The 22,386-nt window shown below is 36.8% G+C and overlaps 1 protein-coding gene across 1 annotated transcript in view; it reads right to left on the reverse strand.

Annotated features, from left to right (window-relative positions):
- USH2A (usherin) overlaps positions 1-22,386 on the reverse strand; it is an 890,339-nt gene that overhangs the window by 410,770 nt on the left and 457,183 nt on the right. The window contains exons 33-35 of the mRNA XM_043922807.1: positions 21,776-21,935; positions 20,252-20,423; positions 12,876-13,023 (exon numbers count right to left, since the gene is read on the reverse strand). Of these exons, the coding sequence (XP_043778742.1) occupies positions 12,876-13,023; positions 20,252-20,423; positions 21,776-21,935 (480 nt within the window). The remainder of the gene's footprint in view (positions 1-12,875; positions 13,024-20,251; positions 20,424-21,775; positions 21,936-22,386) is intronic.

Consider the following 22,386-nt stretch of genomic DNA (forward strand, 5'->3'; position numbering starts at 1 on the left):
TGGCTTAAAGCTCAACATTCGGAAAACTAAGATCATGGCATCTGGTCCCATCACTTCATGGGAAATAGATGGGGAAACAGTGGAAACAGTGTCAGACTTTATTTTCTTTGGGCTTCAAAATCACTGCAGATGGTGATTCAGCCATGAAATTAAAAGACTCTTACTCCTTGGAAGGAAAGTTATGACCAACATAGATAGCATATTAAAAAGCAGAGACATTACTTTGCCAACAAAGGCCTGTCTGGTCAAGGCTATGGTTTATCCAGTGGTCATGTATGGATGTGAGAGTTGGACTGTGAAGAAAGCTGAGCACCGAAGAATTGATGCTTTTGAACTGTGGTGTTGGAGAAGACTCTTGAGAGTCCCTTGGACTGCAAGGAGATCCAACCAGTCCATGCTAAAGGAGATCAGTCCTGGGTGTTCATTGGAAGGACTGATGCTGAAGCTGAAACTCCAATACTTTGGTCACCTCATGCGAAGAGTTGACTCATTGGGAAAGACCCTGATACTGGGAGGGATTGGGGGCAGGAGGAGAAGGGGACGACAGAGGCTGAGATGGCTGGATGGCATCACTGACTTGATGGACATGAGTTTGAGTAAACTCTGGGAGTTGGTGATGGACAGGGAGGCCTGGCATGCTGCGATTCATGGGGTCACAAAGAGTCGGACATGACTGAGCAACTGAACTGAACTGAACTGATAGCTTTGGAAGATGTTGCCATTTAGGGAAACCAGACAAAAGGTAACGGGATCTTTTTGCATTATCTCCTACAACTGCATGTAAATCTACAATTATCTCAAAATACAACACCTCATTAAAATACAAAACAAAAACTGTCCTGTTGGGGAGGATGACAGAAGAGGCAAACCTTTGAAATTCAGAAGTTGATGAAAAAAACAACTGTTTAATCAGGTACCTTTGTCCTTAGGGAATATTCTTGAAAGCAGAAAGAGTTTTACTTTCCCTCTATAAATGAGAAAAAAAGGTTTGAAAGCCATTTTTTTTCTATCTTTTAAAAATTATGTAATAAAGCAAAATAGAAGAAGTACATAAAATGTTATGTTTTTAAAACAAAGAGAGAAGCTCTTATAACCATCACCAAGGTTACAGCACAGAATACCGTTAAGTACCCCAGAAACTTCCTATGAGTCCTTCATGATTCCAACCCTTCTACCCAGACTTCCACCTTACAACCAGTTGGAAGGTGACAACCTGGTTGACCTTAAGAACTGTGTTCTTACTCCTCTGCCTAGGAAATCATCCCCAAACAAAGGAATTCTGTGTGGCTTTCTACTTTGTATTTGAAGTCAGATTTATGCATTTTTTTGCATCTTCTTTTGCTCAACATAACGTGCCTGGATTGTCTTCATATTGTAAGGATAGCCATACTTCACTCATTTTCATTGTTGTATAATTTATATATTTATTCTACCATTCATACTTAGATTATTTCCACACTTTGGTTGACAGATCAATGTAGCTATAAGCATTTTTGTACACGTGTCCTGAGGCTCATGTGTACAAGTTTCCTAGGGTATAGATTTTGGAGTGGAGTTGTTGGGGTATGTTTAACCTTATTAGACAAAACTCAACTCTTTTTCAAAGTGCATCAATTCCTACTAACACCAGTTGTGTCTGTGAGTCATCATTCTGTATCATCAAAAAGACCACGTACACTCACTCTGTTAAATCTTGGTGAGTGCTTTTTGCATAAAATTTTATCTTGATTTGGTATTATTTTTTATTTCCCAACTTATTAATGAGGCAGTACATTTCTTTAGAGCTATGGTTTTACCCAATGACTTTCAAGTAAGCAAGAAAAAAATGAGGGCAAGCTATATACTGACATGAAAAGATGTTTACTCCAGATTTGCCAGGTGGAAAAATATCAAAGTGCAGAAATATACATTTATGGGCAATCATTTTTAAGTGTCTATTTTATGCTTATAATTTACATGATTTTTCATTCAATCAACACGGTATGAAGCATCTACTATGTTCTAGGCACTCTCCTAAATGCTGTGGAGAACAAGTAAGCTGAAGACATAAAATCAGAGGGCAAAGTGGAAGGCTCTCCAGCTGGTGGCTGCCCTTTCAAGAAATTTCTCTCACTGCACACGGCCATTCTCTCATGACTGTACATGTTTAAAACTTGGTCAGGGAGCTCACATTTTCCAAGTTTTTATTTCCTCATCAATAAAATTAGGGCACATTCCCTGCCTTGGTGGTCTGACTGAGTGAATGTGAGAATCAAAGAAGTGTATATGAAAGTCCCTTAGGAATTAAGTCTTATAAATGCAAAGGCACGAGCTTAGACCTGTTCCTTTCTCCCAGGATGAGTTCAAGCCCAGTCTGTCATGAGAATCTCACCTTAGACTGTCCCTCCTACTCTGCTCTATGTCACAAACTGCACATGTCTTGTAAAAACAAATAATCTGCACACCTCTCAAAAACACACTTGAGACAAATCTCAATTCCTTACCTGTATGCTGTCTGTCATCACCTAGCAATTTCTCTTTGTTTTTCTATTTCTCATTTCATATTGAAGTATAGTTGATTAACAATGTTGTGTTAGTGTCAGGTGGATAGCAAAGGCAGTTGTACTGATACATTTATCTATTCTTCTCCAAGTTTTTTCCCACTTAGGTTATTATGTAGTATTGAACAGAGTTTTCTGAGCTATACAGTAGGTCACTATTGGTTATCTATTATTTTAAATATGTATAGCAGTGTGTACATGTCAACTCCAGGTTTCCAATTTATTCCCCAAATCCTTCCCCCCAGTAATCTTAAATTCATTCTATAAGCCTGTGAGTCTATTTTGTAAATAAGTTCATTTGTATCATTTTTTTAAGATCCTGCATATAAGTGTTATATGATATTTGTCTTTGTCTGACTTTCTTCACTTAGTATAACAATATTGAGTTTCAACCATGTTGTGGCAAATGGCATTGTTTCATTCTTACAGTGGCTGAGTAATATTCTATTGTATTATATATGTACCACATTTTTTATTCATTCATCCTACCACCTAGCAGTTTCTTAAATATGTTTGCTAACTCTCTATGTAATATTCCTCCTCTACCCTAGTCAAGCCCAGGAGTGCAGTGTGAAACAAACAGCTACTTATTAAAAGCTATAAAATAATTTTTGGAAAAAAATCTATTGGGCTTTGATTTTCGGTAATCCACTAGTGCAGTAATCTGTTGTTGTTTATTTGCTAACTCATGTCCAACTCTTTGCAACCCCATGGACTGTAGCCCACCAGGATCCTCTGTCCATAGGATTTCCCAGGCAAGAGTACTGGAGGAGATTGCCATTTCCTTCTTCAGGGGATCTTCCTGACCCAGGGATCAAACCCATGTCTCCTGCTTGGAGGGAGATTCTTTACCACAGAGTCACTGCAGTAATCTGATTCGCTGGCAAATATTTATGGAGGAGGTACTTTGTGTCAGGCATGCTTGGAATACAGAAGTGATCAAAACAGTCCTGGCCCCTGCCTTCAGAAAACTTTCAGTCTAAATGAGAAGACAGACTAAAAGCATTATGTGTATATAAAGCTGATTAACAAGAGAACCAGAAGAAAACATGGGGTGGGGGTGGTGGTGAGGGAGGGAAGGCAGATACTAACAGTCCAGCTATGCTAGGAGATAAGGCTTATTTGAGACACTGATCTTTAAACTGAACTTGCACTTGAAGCAATTTCATCAAGAAGAAAAATTTCATAAACCATTATTTGACTAGTTATAATAAAGATTTCATAATAATAAATTGAAAGCTTTCAATGAGATACAAGTGGATTGCTCTTTAAAAATGAAATATCACAGGAGTATTAGGTAAACAACCTGCATCTAGAACTTTCAAGCACGGCTGTCCTTATTTACTTTAAAAATGACTACTGTGCCAAAACAAAGTGCAACAAGATAGAATTTGTTTGATTACCTATTTACTTTTGTCAGCCTCAGGATAAGGGAAAGCTTTTACATTTATCCCACACCCAGTTCCCCCAGCCCACTGCCAAATTCTGTGTGTAAAGAGGGGATTAAATGAGATTTAGGCACCAGTCAGGATCTCAGTAGAAATCTGATGACAACTAAAATGGACAGTTGAGTATAGTTTAGTGAAGGCACTATTTACAAAGATGTGGGTAGAGTTAAAGGAAAGCAGCAAGTGATAATAATGCATCCCCAGGTAGTACCTGTCAGGACTCCTAAGGGCCAATAAATATCCTTACATTTGCAGGGTAAAAGAGGAGAACAGACTCAGGAAGCTGGAGAAAGAACTGGAGTGACAGGAAAGGGCCACTGGCTAAGAGCTGTAGCCTTTGGTGGACGAAGGCCACCCTGGAGCCCAGAGCCTGGTAGAAAGTTCTGAGACTCTGTTCTCTTCTGAGTCTTTCATCTCTTGCTGTTGATGCCCAGGGACAACCAAAAGGAAGAGAGAGAGAGAGAGAGGAAGTCCACTGATGCTGTGAGTAAAGGTCAGTCTAGTAGGATGCAGGTCTGAGTGGAGGAAAGTATAGGAAGTATCTAAAGAAGTAAAAGAAAAATGGGCAACATAAAAACATTAAGGGAAATTATTATGTTGCATTGTATCATATTTTTGTGCTTTTCTCTTATTCTCTTGTGCTAATAATCAGTCAGATAGCTATGAGAAAATAAAAATATTATGTTGTGAGGTATGGTATATCAGGTTATTTAATGCAGTTCTACAAATTCAGTTCTTCTATGGATAATCCACAAAATGGATACTTAATTCCCACTGGCTCACTATCACAAGCAGTTTGAAGTTTATCACCTTTCTCTTTCCATAATGGTAGAATTTTTAAGGTGTTTAATTTTCACAGGGAAGCTGAATCATAATTGTCCATAAAGCACATCCACTGGGATATATATCTTTGTGCCTCTTCATCAGGTTATGTCAAATTGTATTTCCTAAGGTGCCCAATAGGTTGTCATATATAACCAAGGAAATTCAATACAAGTACAATATGATGTAAATTTAATACAAGGTATCTCTGTGTACACTGAAGAATTCTGTTTACTGTAAGAATTAAACAACAATGCTTTAGTGTGCCATAAAAACAACAATGCATAGTGAATATAGATGCTCCAAACATATTTGTTTGTTTTTTCCAGCGCAGTGTGGCAATGTGAATATCAACTGAGGTTTCCCCCCAAGGTCCGGATGATGATTGAATGTGGCAGATATTTCCCTGTGTGAATACTTGATCCTTCAATTAAAAAGGAAAAGAACAGCTTTCACAATGTGGAAGAATGCCTTATTACCAGTATGCTCGCCTAAAAATGGAATCAACGGAATCTGAACAAGACTGTGCTTGGGAAATTCTGCCTGACAAACTGATGGGAGGTGTTTCATAAAAGTTACACAAGGTTTGCTCAAAACTGTCAAGCCATTTTCCTCAGTGAGCCACCAAATTCTACAGTCCGTTTCTTCTATGAAATATCAGCATTTGCAGGAAAGAAAATAGATTCATATTCAGGCTATTTCAAGTCAGTTCAAAATAAAACGTTAAAAACAGTTAACCCTTAAAACCAGACAAAAGTCAGGACAGAGATCTTAGAAATGTAGAACGTTGGCTCTGAGAATGAGATACTCAACCAGGAAGAGTATCTTAGAAAAATTCTGTATATATTTTCACATGGCTACATGGAATCCTACATTATGAGCATTTCTATATAAAAAGTAGAAGCAGAAAGGTTTGATGAATAAAATCATGCATTTTTGAGTCATTCACACTTTGTTTTATATTACTTTTCTAATCAACTAGCTGTTTTGCCTAGAGTAATTTAAGTTGTTTAATATTTATAAATTTGAATTTTCACATCTGAATGTTGTACCTATTTCATGGGCTAGTTATGAAAGTGAAAGTAGCTATTACTATTATTAGTATTAGTAGAAAATCAAATACTTCTTTTTCTGCATGGGCAGAGCACTTAATTGGCACTGATCCATACACCTTCATGTATATACATTTAAAATTTTATTTCTCTATATCCTTTCCTAATGTGAAGGACAGCATATACAGTTAATTGGTATGCTTACTACCCATTCCTGTAAGTGATATATATTAATACATGCTCAAAAATCTGGAATAAATATTCTTTCAATAATGTTCTACTGTCTTCTTGGTATTATGCATAAATAAGCCTGTGAAAATAATCAACTTTTAAAAATTTTTCTATACTTATTGAAATCATTGCCACTTCCTTGATACATATCCGTGTATAAATTCTCACGAAGCTGGATCAGTATAAAAGGCTGAACTAGGAAAATGTTTCCATAGGCTCCTCAAGCATTGTTCCCTTTCTCAAGGAGACCCAGGGACCCTTGTCTAATGGGTGCTCAGATCTCATGCCCATTCTGTCTTTAGCAGATCATGATGGCAGCAACGATATGATAATACAGCCTCTCACACTGGCATGTAAAGGAGACCCAGCATGGTGTGCTGTCTGTCTCTTTTCTGCACATCTAAGAATCACCAGGCTGAAGAATTCATATGCCAAATGCCTGGGTCTCTAATATATATTTTGAGTCTTCAGCAGGCCATGATGGAGATGCCTTTCCACTCCCTTTGAAACCACCCCACCTATATTAGATAGTTATAAGATGTGTTGTCAATGCATATCTACGTGTACTATATGTGTACTCTGGTTCTTCTCACATCAACACAATTACTATTTTAATATTGTCCCTGGGATCAGTAAACATGAATCCATCCAATAGCCATTTAATATCCATCTCCTCTATGATTGGTATCCTGCCAAACCTGGAGACTAGACGAGCAAACAGGGTGAATAGAATCCATGCCCTCATGAGGGTCACCGTCTAACAGGGTAACTATTTTACGTAAATTTACATAGGTAAAGACAGTAGAGAGTTACAAGAAATTCTAAGTATTAATAAAGGATAAGAATTTAATTTTTATACTTTTAGTTTTATACTTCTAATACTTTAAAAATATGTATATTCTAATCAGTTTAAAATGTTACCAAATATGCTAGACATGGGCTTCTCTGGTGGCTCAGTGGTAAAGAATCCAACTGCCAGTGCAAGAAATGCAGGTTTGATCCCTGGGTTGGGAAGATGCCCTGGAGAAGGAAATGGCACCCCACTCAAGTATTCTTGCTTGGAAAATCTCATGGACAGAGGAGCCTGGCAGGCTACAGTCCTTGGGGTCACAAAAGAGTTGGATATGACAGACACTAAACTACAACAAATGAGGAATAAGTTTGGTAGAGCCGGATATCCATGCTGATCTTAGCAAAGTAGATCTCAAGTGGGAGTATTAAACATAATTCCAGACTCTGTGACTGAAGCTTCTGAAGGAGATAAAGCTCATGAGAATTTGGAAGTTCTCAAAAGCAGAATTCTAATCATGCAATTGTAATCTACACAATATAGGTCATAGATTTCTTAGAAAGTAACCCTTTGTGCTACATTTCACTGCAGGCTAATGGTAAGACAAAGGGAGAATCAAGATCCTACAAAATACATGGTTCTTATCCACCTCAGACCAAAAAGTAGCTCTTTTCAGAGGTTTTAAAATCCTGCCTGTAGTCGCAGCCTACAAAGAACACCTCTGCCAGAGGGAATGTGGACACAAAGGGCTATGAGTAAAGAAAAGGAGCTAGAGTGTCACACCACCATTTTTTGCAGGTGTGTGAAACAAGTCACCAGAATAAAGCAGGACACATTTGAAGGAAGCAGAGCCTTACGTGTGAATCAAGTGATAATGACCCAGTACTTAAAGAATGGACTTGGCAGTCTAAGGCAATGAATAGTAAGCAGCATTCTTTAAGATAGCAAAATCATGGAAACTTAAATGTCTATCAATAAAAGATGGGTCATATAAGCTGTGGCTTCATTCAGTGGGATTCTACTCTGCCTTTCAAAAGAATGAAGTTGAGCTACACTTAACTGTTATGGAAAGATGCTTCCACCATATTAGGTGAGAAAAGGAAGTTGCACAACAAGACAAATAGTATGAACTCACACTTGTTTAACAATTTTGTGCATATTTCTTTTTGTGACTATTAAAAGTGTGTTGATTGGTTTAAACTAACACTGCCCTTAATCTTGATTTTTTTCTGGTTTATTTAAAGTTTACTGCATTCTATTATATTCTCACTACATTTTAAAAAATTTTTGTTGAAAAAACATAACATGAAATTTACCATCTTAAGCATTTAAATGGACAGTGTAGTAGTATTAATATTAATTGCAGACACCTTGTTGAGCAAGATCTCTAGAACTTTCTCATCTTATAAAACTGAAACCTTACATTCACTGAACAGCAACTCTCCATTCACCTCCCTGCCAACTCCCAACCCCTGGTATCCACAGTCTATCTCTATGTATCTGACTACTTTAGATACTGCATATATACGGAATCGTCATATCTCTCTTTATGTGACTGGCTTTACTCAACATAATGTTCTCAAGCTCCATCTATGTTGTATCATGTGATAATGTCCTTCTTTTTTTAAAGGTGGAGTAATATTCCATTGCAAACATATGCAAGATTTTATTTATCCATTCATTTGTCCATGAACATTGGGTTCCCTCCATCTCTTGACTATTGTGAATAACTCTGTGCAATGAACATGGGTGCACAAATATCTCTTCAAGATCCTGTTTTCAATTATTTTGGCTAAATACTCAGAAGTGGAATTGCTGTATTATATAGTAATTCTATTCTTAATATTTTGAAGATTTTTCCATACTGGTTCACATAACAGCTGCATCAATCTGCATTCCCACTAATAATGAAATAGGTTTCTAATTTCTCTTTGTCCTTGTCAGCACTTGCTATTTTCTGTTTTTTGGGGTTTTTTTGACAGTGATAATCAAAATATTTTTAATGGAGCACTGATTATGTGTCAGGTACTATTCTGACATAAGAGCAGCTGGGATAGCACTGAACAGAAGATGCCAGAACAAGAAGAGTTCTCTCAGAATATGCAGTATGTTCTGAAGCTAAGAGCAAACTTCCCAGCACAAGCTGTGGAGCAGGACCCGGCTGCGGAGGAGAGAAGAGAATGGAACCAAATAAAGCAAGAGGCCATTCTCCTAAGCCCCAGGAAAGGATTTTCCCCAGGCTTTAATGAGTAGGGGCTGGTTGTTTAAATCAGAATCAGTTATAAAGCAGGGAGCCTGTTTCCTAAGCCATGCTGGCTAAAGGTTACCAATTGCTTGATGGGTAAAAATTGGATATTTATATGACACCTTTAAACTTTTCATATTTTGTCATTATTGTTACTCAGTTGCTCAGTCATGTCCAACTCTTTGTGCCCCTGTAGACTGCAGCATGCCAGGTTTCCCTGTCTTTCACTATTTCTCCAACTCAATTCATGTCCACTGAGTTGGTGATACCATCCAACCACCTCATTCTCTGTTGCCCACTTCTCCTCCTGCCCTCAGTCTTTCTCAGCCTTATATATATATATATATATATACATGTATATATATATATATATAGTCACATATAGGTATGCATTTAGAAATATTTCTTATTACAGAAAGTCAGTTTACTGTTTCTCCACATTTGTTTCTCATGTTTATAAAGTCCTAATAAAATAATCTGTTTAGGTATATGACTGACCAAAAAGTCAAGATTTTGGAGCCTAGCATGTGCAAAATCAGACAATCAGTACCTGTTATACAATATGACAGTCTAAATGTGTATGTAAACCTGGATGTACCTCAACTTTTATTTTGACTGTGCCATAGGCATGTAGGACCTTAGTTCCCTAACTAGGAATCAAATCCATATTTCCTGCAGTGGAATCATGGCGTCTTAACCGCTGGACCACCACGGAAGTCCCCAGCACTAAACCAGCATTTTTGAAGATAAGAAGTCAATGGGGGTATTTATGATTATTCACACCTTTGGTTGGAGCACTAGAATCCACTTCTCCAGTCAGTGTCCCCCAGATGGTTCTAGTAATCAGATAGGTTTGAGAAAATCATTTGAAAATGTATCTTTAGTAACATAAGTTTGAAACCTATTTTATTTCCCAATTGTATTACTCTTCTGCAGTATATTCAGAAATGAGAAAGCAACCACAATGCAGCTATATTTTAATACGGACCTAGTTCCATTATGTTTGCACTAGGCATGCTTGAGAAGAAAAAAACTAAAAATTCTTAATTCAAATGCAAAATCCAAATTCTGTAAAGACCAACCCTAGTCCCAGACTCTGCACAGCTAAAAAAATATATTTTCGGAACACATACATTTCAAACAAATACATTTCAGGAACTGAGCTGTAACTACTTCTACCCTCTCTGTTGGCATCATCAGAGAGTCAAGACTCTACAGTATGTATGCCACTGACTAAATGAAATTTTCACAAGAAGCAGCTAAATGAAATAAGTATTATTAGGTCCCAACAGAAAGTACTCCATTGTGCTAGGCTTCATGAAGGAAAAAAGAAATAAATGATTTGTGATCCTTATCATCATCTGTTAGGGCTTCCCTGATGGCTCAGCAGTAAAGAATCTACCTGCAATGCAGGAAACAAGAGATGTAGGTTTGATCCGTGGGTCATGAGGATCCCCTGGAGTAGAAAATGGCAGCCGCTCCAGTATTCTTATCCCACGGACAGAGGAGCCTGGCAGGCTACAGTCCACAGGGGTTGGAAAGAGTCAGACACAACTGAGTGAGCACACTGCACACACATCATCTGGTAAGTGTGTTGGACATGTACTCAGACAAATTTGATCCAAGGATGAATGAGGTATGTGTCATGATGAAGGCAAGGGAAGAGGTTATATGGTCAAGAGAAGATGGGAAGCTTGATTTACACTCAAGAAAGCGTGGAATGATTTCATAAAATAGGAGGCCTATATTTAGCCCCAAGGAGTGAGTTAGATTTCTCCAGATAAAGATGGAGAGATGGTTGGGATTGTTAACTCCAATTTTATAATCCAAGGAAACTGGGCTTCATGAATTTAGTAAATTTTCTAAAGTTACCCAGTTACTTCTCATCAGAGATAACATCTGACTCTAGGCCTATTTGACACCATACCAAAGATTTTCGACCCTGCACCAAGCTGTAAGTATCCCAGGCAGCTAAAATGGAAAGCATGCTACAAGGCTGTACCAGTGCAGGTTGAGCCACAAGCTGGGGGTGATCTGAATGCCTGACTAAAGAATCTGGACTTTATTCTTTGGGTGTGTAGGGGGACGTGTAGGAGCTTTGGAAAACTGATGAAGTGACAAGATGTTCTTTAACCATCAGATTTTCTCTAGACAATGGACAATTGGAATAAAACACTGGAAAATTTGAGGAGAGTGAGGAGATAAGTAGTGGAGAGAAGAAATTTTTTTAATGAAAACTATTACTAAAAAATGTCTAACCATTACCCCACAATAAAAGCTCTGAAAACTCTATGATTAAACAAAAGACTTTAGAATGAGTTAGCATCAATCCTCTAAATCTCACAAATTCTTATTGTTCTTATGTTCTTATTATATTTAAAATATAATGAATATATTTTAAAGTTGCTTGTAAATATATAAAACACAATACACAAAAATTCTTTGAAATGTAGAAAGTATTCTCTAGTCAACCTAGCATTCTAGGTTCAAAGATAGTTGCAACCACAGATTAGGATGAAGGCAAGTGTCTATTAATACTATACAAATCATATAATACATTTAAGAGCAATCTAGTTGGGGTAAATCATTAACATTTTCATTGCCACCTATGGATTGGAATTCTTTGTGGAGCACAAAGAATGATAAGATTAACCATTTAAGTATCACACAGATACTCATTTTTTTTTCTTTTTTGGTTAGGAAATTTGTAATAGTACAGGGATAACTTCAAGAGTAGAGATAAACACTCACTCCAATTATTAGAGCTCTTTCCATTACCTCAAATATATCTCGTGCATTTGCCAAAAGTTTAATTAAAATGAGATGACTGGAATAATTAATATCATAGTAAACATAAGACAAACTAATACAGTTGTAATTCTTTTTCTTTCTTTCTGGCTATGCTAAAAGAAACCATTTCAATTTTCAGTAATGAGTTACTTAAAACAGTTTCTATGATATTAAAAGTCTTCTTGATATTTGAAGAGGAGCAAAATCTGATGTTATGTAAGCTTGACCAGTGTGGAAAAATGACACTATGCTGGGTGTAAATTAAAGATATTTCCAATAAGTTAATAAAGCAATTTCTATCCCAAGTTACTACAAATTCTTTATAAGATTTTATTTTAGCAAACTTTAACTGGCTGATCTAATTCTCTAAACTATGCAAAGGCAGATATATATCACTTAGAAATATATACAACCCATTTCAAGTCAAACAAGAATAAATGTATATATACTTAATGTATGCATTGTTCAAAAAACTCATGCTGAAATATTTATAAATAACATATTAAAAATATAGAGTTCCAAGTGGTCTCTTTTAAGATAAACTTATTAAAGTAAGAGCATTTTGAAATACAATATGTACATGAACTTTCTACCTCCCTACTTCTCCAAGAAAGAAGTAATGACTGTGAAAAACAGAAAGTCATTGAAAATATAATGTCACTCTCACAAGGGCATTCTTTGGGAATCCTGGTTTGTTCTCTTCACCTCTCCCAGAACATAGGAAACCATAAGATGCAGTACATAAGAACTATCAAAAGGGAGCACTTTTGAGCCACCAAAACTGCATGTGAGCCTAAAAACCACAATCTTCCAACTACAGACAATGATACTATCTCAGGTATTTTATGTGCTAAAATGATCATTAAAAATTAAGCACCACATATAAGCTGCCATTTAGAATATTAATTTACCTTTGCTAATCATCTTTTTAACTTGAGGCTAAAGGAGTTCACTTACCATTCGGATACTCAGGCTCAGTCCAGGAGATGTTAAAGGAGTGAGGGGAGTCTGGGTTCACTCTGGGAGCCGGCACGCCTTCGGGGGTCCTCTCCTCAGTCAGGGCCTGGCTGGCCTTACTCACTGTGCACCCACCCCCCGTGCAAGCCTGGACAGAGAGGCAAAAAACGCACATGTCACTCGGGGCCCCGAAGTCTAGACGGGCACTGAAGAGACAGAGTTCATTATGAGAGTTTCAGACCCTTTGAAATAGTGTTCTCTCTGTCCCCTACCCCCAAATAAAGTTGCTTCAATGCTGAGGTCTAACATTTAATTAGTTTGCTTTTTAGGACATGAGATCAGTTCAGTTCAGTTCAGTCGCTCAGTCGTGTCCGACTCTTTGCGACCCCATGAATCGCAGCATGCCAGGCCTCCCTGCCCATCACCAACTCCCGAGTTTACTCAAACTCATGCCCATCGAGTCGGTGATGCCATCCAGCCATCTCATCCTCTGTCGTCCCCTTCTGCTCCTGCCCCCAATCCCTCCCAGCATCAGGGTCTTTTCCAATGAGTCAACTCTTCGCATGAGGTGACCAAAGTACTGGAGTTTCAGCCTCAGCATCAGTCCTTCCAATGAACACCCAGGACTCATCTCCTTTAGGATGGACTGGTTGGATCTCCTTGCAGTCCAAGGGACTCTCAAGAGTCTTCTCCAACACCACAGTTCAAAAGCATCAATTTTTTGGTGCTCAGCTTTCTTCATAGTCCAACTCTCACATCCATACATGACCACTGGAAAAACCATAGCCTTCACTAGATGGACCTTTCTTGACAAAGTAATGTCTCTGCTTTTTAATATGCTATCTAGGTTGGTCATAACCTTCCTTCCAAGGAGTAAGAGTCTTTTAATTTCATGGCTGAATCACCATCTGCAGTGATTTTGGAGCCCCAAAAATAAAGTCTGACACTGTTTCCACTGTCTCCCCATCTATTTCCCATGAGGTGATGGGACCAGATGAGATAGCCACCTCCAAAAACTAAATAATAACCCAGGGTGTAAGAATGTATGAATTATATTCCAATTTAGAATCTAGAGATGGGGTATATATTGACCATGTGAATAGTCACAATGAAATTATCCTCATAGAAAGCTTCCTAGAGTGACTCAAACAAATATAGACCCATGAGAAAAATACTAGAGAATAAATGCTACTTCAAGATAAAACACATGATTTCAAAAAAAAAAAAAAAAGATACACAGAAAATATGTGAAGTGCTCAGATGCTCGGTTGTGTTCAACTCTTTGCAACCCCATGGGCTGCAGTCCACCAGGCTCCTCTGTCCATGAGATTCTACTGTCAAGAATACTGGAATGGGTTGCCATTTTCTCCTCCAGGGGATCTTCCTGGCCCAGGGATTTAATCCACATCTCTTATATCTCCTGCATTGGTAGGCAGATTCTTTACCACTAGTTGCTGCTTGGGAAGTCCCAATAGTGTGAACAGTATGTTTAAAGTGTGACAAAATGTGAAATCAAATAAAACAATATTTCTCATAAATCTGCAATGAAGTAATTGTTGAATGACCATTTAGTGGCTTAAAGGGTGAAGTCATTAACTGATGTGTCAGAGGAATTGAGCTTCATCACATGGCTAACAAACTTAAACTGATCACAGAACCCTCAATTCCCTTAATGAAGGAGGTATAGTAATGCCAGAAATGGAATCATGGATGTTAAGATATTCAGAAACCTCTGTGTGCATTTTCATTGTAAACTGCCAATAATTCCAAATAAATGATTCAGTCTATTAGGGAAATATCATCCCTACACAACTTATTGGATAAGCCTTTCTCCAGAACACAGAGTTTTTCCAGCCTCTATCTGCTAGTATATGTTGGCAATTATGTCTTTACATAACAGCTATTTGAAAACAAGTTTTTTCCAGTACCTTTAAGGTCACAACTGTAATTTACACAAACAAACATAAAAATCTTTCAAAAAGCACTAAATTTCATCAAGAGCAGTAAGAAAATGAAGCAAAATCCTAGGACAAGGTATAACGCAGGCAGTTATTCATTTTCATTGAAGGTAGCTATGACTAATATTAAAAAATGAAACACTGAGCTTGGATCTTGCTTTTCAGTTAGATATTAAAAGGATAAACTTTTGATACTTAAAGCAGTTGGCATTTTTCCCTAAAGACAGGAAAAAGCTGACTGACTTTTGAAGGTATTTTCTTATATTGAAATATACTACTTATAAAGTGCTGCAAATAGTTGCAAATTCTTCGCTAAAAGTGTTAGTGACAGTAAATGGTCAGTAGATGTGGAGATCAATTTTACTTCTTATTGTAAGAAGACAACAGGAACCCATATCTTGAGTATAATTTCTCAGTATAAGCAAGTTTCAGAAGAGCTAAAGTGTGGCCTGGGCATGAAACTGCATTAAGATTGGAGACCTAATTAACCTCTGGGTTTCCTCTAATGCTCAGCTGTGGGATGTGCATATCTGTGTTAAACGGTAAACCATACTCCTCCTGAGAACAGAATCTTTGCAAATAAAGAGAAGTCAATTGAGCTTGTGATTCAAAACTCTAGGACATGTCACTGTTTGCCCAAGAAGAAACTACCTGAACATTAACACATAAAAATTAAGACAAAATATTTCCAGTGTGCTAAAAGTCAACCAGAAAACATAGCAGAAAAACAGGCGTTGTGAGACAGCTGAGTTATTGAAGGAAAATCATCAAAGGAACATCCCTTTCAGTGCATAGAAAGAGATAAATCCATCCACTTGGATCCTAGATTTTCCTTTTTTTCCTTAGGAGGGGAAAAATGTTGCAGCATGTTATTCTGAAACTCAACCCACACTGGGATTTAGTCTATTTGTCACTATTATTTTTCTTATTCATGGCCTGAGAATTTCCCCCACCAACTCTCCCAAAGAAACACTGTATGTTCTATGTTCCATTTCATTGTATATATATAGATAGATATATTTATTTATTTGTTTATATATAGATATATTTAAAACAGAATGTGAATTAAAATTTACTTTGCTTTGAGAACTTTATGGGATAGAAAATTCTGGAATAAATGAGGACGTCCTCTGGTTTGGAAGGACTGTTGGGCTGTGTCATCAAAGACCCATAAACTAGCAACTTGATAAAAAAGCTTAAGGATTCAAGGAATTTGGAGAGAATTTTTCTTGTAAATGAACTCACATTTTCAAAGGGCTGCTAAAACAACAGAATTACCTGCAAAATATTTTATTTTGTTCTTTTATTTCCCTATATCCCTTTTGCATGCATTTAGAGGGCCAGGTGAGTAGGGTATCTTAGTTCCTTCATAGAGAAATAAATATTCTTAAAGTTGCTTTTGGTTGGTTTAATCTACCTGATATTATCTAAATGAAAATGAACCAATCAGTATCTTATTTGGCCTACCAGCACAACATTCAATGCAACTGAATGCTGATTAAAATTTTGGCTTGGAACAGCTAAACAAAATTGTGGACTTGATCAAAGATGTCTTTATGAATTGGCAAGGTCTTTGAAAGCCTCTGAGATGTTAAAATAAGGTGTTTCACCCATCTCCTATCACTTTTATCAATTACAACCACATTGTTTTAAATTGAAAAGTCATACTACTGCAATGAAGAATATCCAGTCCCAATAGGAGATTCAATTTTAGTACAATAAAATGCATAACTAATAAAAGTATATCAATTATTTTTGAAATTATAAATATTAAGAACATCCAAAAGTAGCATTTTCTTTTACAACAGTTTGTTTTCAGATAAGTAGGGTCTGATGATGTTAAGAATGTAGCATATTTTAACATATGAAGAAAAAGAAAAAGGCCATATTATCTAGAAATGATCTTTTGAAAATTTAAAGCTCATCATTTCTAATAATCTGTCCAGGAAATATATTGAACACAAACTTCATCAAGAGGCAAATGTCTAGCAGTAATATGGTTATTATCAAACCATATATACCTTGATACCTGCCTGTCTTATTAGCCTCCTTATTTAATTGCTGGCTCACTAATATTTACTAGGAATTATGACACTTTGCAATGCCATTTCCTAAATGTAGCAAAATATGATGCTATTTCTTCTAGGACAAACAGCATATATTTGGAAACATACAGTCCCTAACTCTGACTTTTTACAGCAAGTTACTTGATTCATATCAGGTCTCAGATTCTCTGTGAAATAAATATTCTCAGTGTTCATTCATTCATTCAAGAATCACTCATGGGCTTTGTTTCCAGATACTATGCTTAATTCTGCAGACAGAACTTTGAAATATGCAGTCTCTACACCTTTGGATTTTATAATATAACATTAAAAAGCCTAAGATCATGGCATCCGGTCCTATCACTTCATGGCAAATCAACGTGAAAAAGTGGAAACAGTGACAGTTTTTATTTCCCTGGGCTCCAAATCACTGAGGGTGGTGACTGTAGCCATGAAATTAAAAGATGCTTGCTTCTTGGAAGGAAAGCTATGACAAACCTAGAGAACATATTAAATTGCAAAGACCTAACTTTTCTGACAAATGACCAAATAGTCAAAGCTATGGTTTTCCCAAACCTTTGGAAAAGTCATATACAGATCTGAGAGTTGGACCATAAAGAAGGCTCAGTGCCAAAGAATTGATGCTTTTGAAACGTGGTGCTAGAAAAGACTCTTGAGAGTCCCTTGCATAGCAAGGAGGTAAAACCAGTCAATCCTAAAGGAAGGGCTTCCATGATAGCCCAGTTAGTAAAGAATCTGCCTACGATGCAGGAGACCCTGGTTCTATTCATGGATCGGGAAGATCCACTGGAGAAGGAATAGGCTATCCACTCCAGTATTCTACTACTTTCCTCGTGGATCAGCTGGTAAAGAATCCCCCCACAATGTGGAAGACCTGGGTTTGATCCTGGGTTGGGAAGATCCCCTGGAGAAGGGAAAGGCTACCCACTCTAATATTCTGGCCTGGAGAATTCCACGGCCTATATAGTCCACAGGGTCACAAAGAGTTAGACACCAATCAGACATGACTGAGCGACTTTCACTTTCAATCCTAAAGGAATTCAATTCTGAATATTCCCTGGAAGGACTGACACTGAAGCTGAAGCTCCAATACTTTGACCACCTGATGCTAAACTCATTGGAAAAGACCCTGGGAAAGGGATGAGGGAAGGAGAAGTGGGTGACAGAGGTTGAAATGGTTGGATAGGATCACCAACTCAGTGGACACAAGCTTGAGCAAACTCTGGGAGATAGTGGAGGACAGGGAAGCCTGGCGTGCTGCAGTCCATGGGGTCGCAAAGGGTCAGACACAGCTTAGCGACTGAACAACAACAGGGAAAACTACATGAAACCACATGAAGTAACATACCTGCTCCAGTCTGGAGTAAATCATATGGAACTCACATGTATTTTTCTCTAATGCCTGCCTAAATGCTTTGTATCTGAAAGTTTTGTTTCCTAGTCCTCAGTCAATATGCTAAGACTATCTACAAACACAGCTCCACTTGGCTGAGAACCTGATCTCCATCTATTAATCTAATGACCTTGAAAGCCAGTTATCCTGTTGAAAGCATGAAATATACACGAGTTCCTCAATTAACCAAGATGAACCTAAAATGTTCTGGTTCATTTAATTTACCTGTTAACAGAGTTAAAGTAAAAAACCTTTTAGTTGAATACTTTCTGAAAATATGTCAGTGTATATTCTGCCCTAAAGATACAGTGAAATCAAAAATAATATGAGCAAATTTACTTTCCTAACAAGACAGGGCAAAGACTCTTGCATCTTTATGACATCTTGCATCAACATTATTCAGTGGCTGACAGGTCTCCTTTGACTTCACAGAATATTATTTGGGGTCAACTTTTTAGCATCATAGAAGTTTAGGGCTCAAAGATACATTAAAAATCACTTAAGTCAAAGTCCTAATTTTAGGCTTGAAGAACATAAGACTCAGTGCAATTAAGTGAATTTTTCAGGTCAGTTAGTGGCAAATCTGAATTAAAACTCAAGAAAGTGGACTCCCAATCTAGTTGTATTTATTTTTCAAGGTATTACAGACTTATAAAACATAGGAGATTCAGGTGGGTCTTCACTTACTGTGCAAAATATCCTAAAAATTGTCTTGAAAGTAGAACTTGGTTTCATACCCTTTGCCTCCTTCTAATAAAAGCCAAGAGTAACACAATTTCTGTTTAATTTTGGTTGTTTCTAAGCAACAGGGGCTTTTCTTATTTTGATATCACCACTGTTTTGAAATGATGTGGATTTCCATATTAGCTTTTGTAAATCAAGTTAATACACTTCTTATATCTTGGGTGGAAAAGCTAAGAAATTAAATTGCTGATTCAGAAACCTATCCGTGTGCTGAACACCTAGGCACATGGAGACAGTTCTGAAAATAATTTTTAACATTGTCTGATTGCCCTTGTTGTGTGGTGTCAGGTCAGACAGTTAGCAACAGTTGAATGTAGTTTATTTTCTCGTGGTATAATATTTAGAGCATTCACGAGCATGTTAAGTAAAATGAATGCATACACAGTGTCTACATAAATGTAAATTTATTCATAATCAAGAGCAGAATATTTTCTATGGCATTTATCAAAGCAAATATCCTTATATAGGTATTGCTATAAAATGAAGAGTGTGTTTAAAACAAATAGGGACAATCTCATGTTTATATTCAGTTATTTTCAGATATGCTATTAAACTTAAAAAAGATTATATTTCATCAAAAAAAACAAAGGAAACTACTGAGTATAAATTCCACAGTAAGATCAAGGTCTTTTAAAAGATCTTTGTGTAAAAGTGCTATTTTGCATTAAAAAATGCTATTGCCTGTCTAAACTATGTTGATTCTAGGGTTTTATTAGGTGACTGTTATTTTGAGATAGAAATGTAATGTAAACCAGGATATAATAACAATCAAGAATATTTGAGGGTCATTTAAATCTTCATTTAAAAATAAGAGACCTACATTTTCATACCATGCATTGCTTTTTGAATGAATACAAGCCCCATTGGGAAAATAGCCCTAGTAATCCAAGCATTTTCTGAAAAGCCCTCAACAATTATGACATTCTACAAATAATAAAAAAAGAAATAATTTCTGATAATCCCAAATTAGATTTGGAAAAATCTCCTGTTTCAGATGGTTATTCTATCATTTTGCATAACCAAAAATAAATATGTAGGTATTAGATCAGCAATATTTTCACTTTGTATGTGAAGCGAGTTTTCAGTGTAAATAGCAATACAAGAGAATTTTGTTTTTTTTTTTTTAAGTGAGAGATGGAGAGAAGATGAGACAAAAGGGAAGCAGCAAGGAGAGTGATGAGGACAGACAAAGTGAGAAAAATAAAGTGAACTTACTGCCAGTTTGATGAGATATTTATTACCAGGTAAAAGGTACTGCAGAGTGTGATCCTGAAAAAGTTCTGTGTTGTTATAGATGACATCCCAAACTGTAAAATCATGTGTGTGATTTGAAATATATAATATATAGCGTTCCAGAATTCCATTTACTTTTCTTGGTTGTTTCCACCTGGGAATGAAAAAATATAGCATTATAATCATCAGACATTCAAGTCAAATCTGAGATGTGCAGGATTTTTAAAAGACACATATGAGCTTGGATTTATGCCATCGTAAAGAAACACGCTGAGAGCTCAAAAGTAATTCACTTAAAAAATACCAAGTAGTTACGAAATGTCTGTTCTGAATGGGATAGAAATAAGACATAGTGCCTGCTTTCTAGCTATTTACCATTTTAATTAGCTAGTAATACAAAAATGTAGGAGTGAGTGCTTGATTTTGAACTCGGGCCATGGAACAACAATTGGGAGAAGTAGAATGTCTGAGAACTTCTGAGAAATGAGAGGGAGAGATAATTGTATAATTTTCATGTCACAGTTGTCTTGAAAGATGCAGCAATCTAACAGAGTTTCAGTATGCAACTACTGAAGAAAAGTTAAGACTGGAAAGGCTGAAGTAAGTAGTCAGTTAAGACTTCTAGAATGAGGTGACACTACCTGGACACATAAGATCATATACTTGATGGATTGGAATCGGTAGGCAGAAGGGAAAGTAGAGGCTATTCCAGATGCGGGCTACAAAGTGTCAGGGGGAATGAGAAGGACAGTTTGCGGAATAGACAGAAATTGGTAAACGGAGAAATACTTAGAGCAGAGGGAAATTTTTTAAGGTAAATAAAGTGGGCTCAGCTTGGGACACATGAAAGCCAACAGGGGAATTTACACTTGGAACAATAGGATATGAAATCCCAGTGTTTGTCAGCTTGAATGAACATCATAGTATCTTCAGTTCAAACTCTTTAACTGGTGAGAAAACCAAGATGAGGAGTGATTAATGTAAACAAATATTAACTAGTGGGAACAGAGGTCTTCTAAGTTTCAGTTACGTACTGCAATATACCTTGTACCTCACATATTAAGAAAAGGATAATAATCAGTATTATCAAAAATAATCTGAACATGCCAGTATATGACAGAATCTCTCTGACTTCAACTTCAGGGGAGCAAGAGAGTCCTATTTTATAATCAAAAAGAAAAAAAAAATTACGCTAATTCCAAATAATTGCAAATAATGCCTCACATTAAAAAAAAAAGCCCAGGGCAGTCATGTAAGTGGTCATTTTTTCTTTTTTGAAGTTTGCACAGAATCTACGTACATGTGTGGCTCAGCTTGATTGCATAAAGACAAAATGGAAATTAAGTTGGCAAGTGATAATCAAAGATTCCCAGAACCACTGAACTAATCACTTCTGTGCATTTAATCACAATAAAATTAATTTTATGTCACAAACCCTTCCCTTGATTGAACTCACTGGGATTCTTGCATGAACCAGTGTGTGATAGGGACAATGTTTCTACTTACTGAATGTATACAGTTCTAGAATCCAGGACAGTCAGAACTGGGGGATCCACGTGTTCTGGTGGTAGCTGTGCGGTGGACAGTATGACCAGGGAACTGTTTGTACATCCCACATGTGTGCAAGCACTGAGCAGAAATTGGTGGGGCGTAAATGCTGCTAAATCTGTGGGGAGAACAAGAATTTACTTACTGTCATATTTTTTATTCAGGAGATTTCACTTATCCTCTACTTTCTTATATCTTAGAACTGTTAAAGTAAAGCTTAAAATAAACACCAATAGCTATACAAATCAATAGCAATAAAATATAGGCTGTTTTATCCTTAAAATATACTATGGTTATTTTTAAATAGACAAGTGTCAGTCAGACTCCGTTTAACTTTTTCTTTTAACAGTTTGACTGTTTTCTTGGTTGTCTGTGACCAGGTAAATCATTTTCAGAGTTTAGAGTTAGTTCAAGGGCTCTGTTAAAAAATAAATGAGACATTTAAATTATTTTTAAAGTATATTTGAAGACAACAGGTCTGGTTTTTGAAATGCAAATACATAGCTTATAACAGTGACTTTGCTCTTGTAATTCCTTTTGTTGAATTTTTTTCTTCCTCTATCCACCCG

The sequence above is a fragment of the Cervus elaphus genome, chromosome 14 (genome assembly GCF_910594005.1).
Source record: "Cervus elaphus chromosome 14, mCerEla1.1, whole genome shotgun sequence".
NCBI lineage: Eukaryota > Metazoa > Chordata > Mammalia > Artiodactyla > Cervidae > Cervus > Cervus elaphus.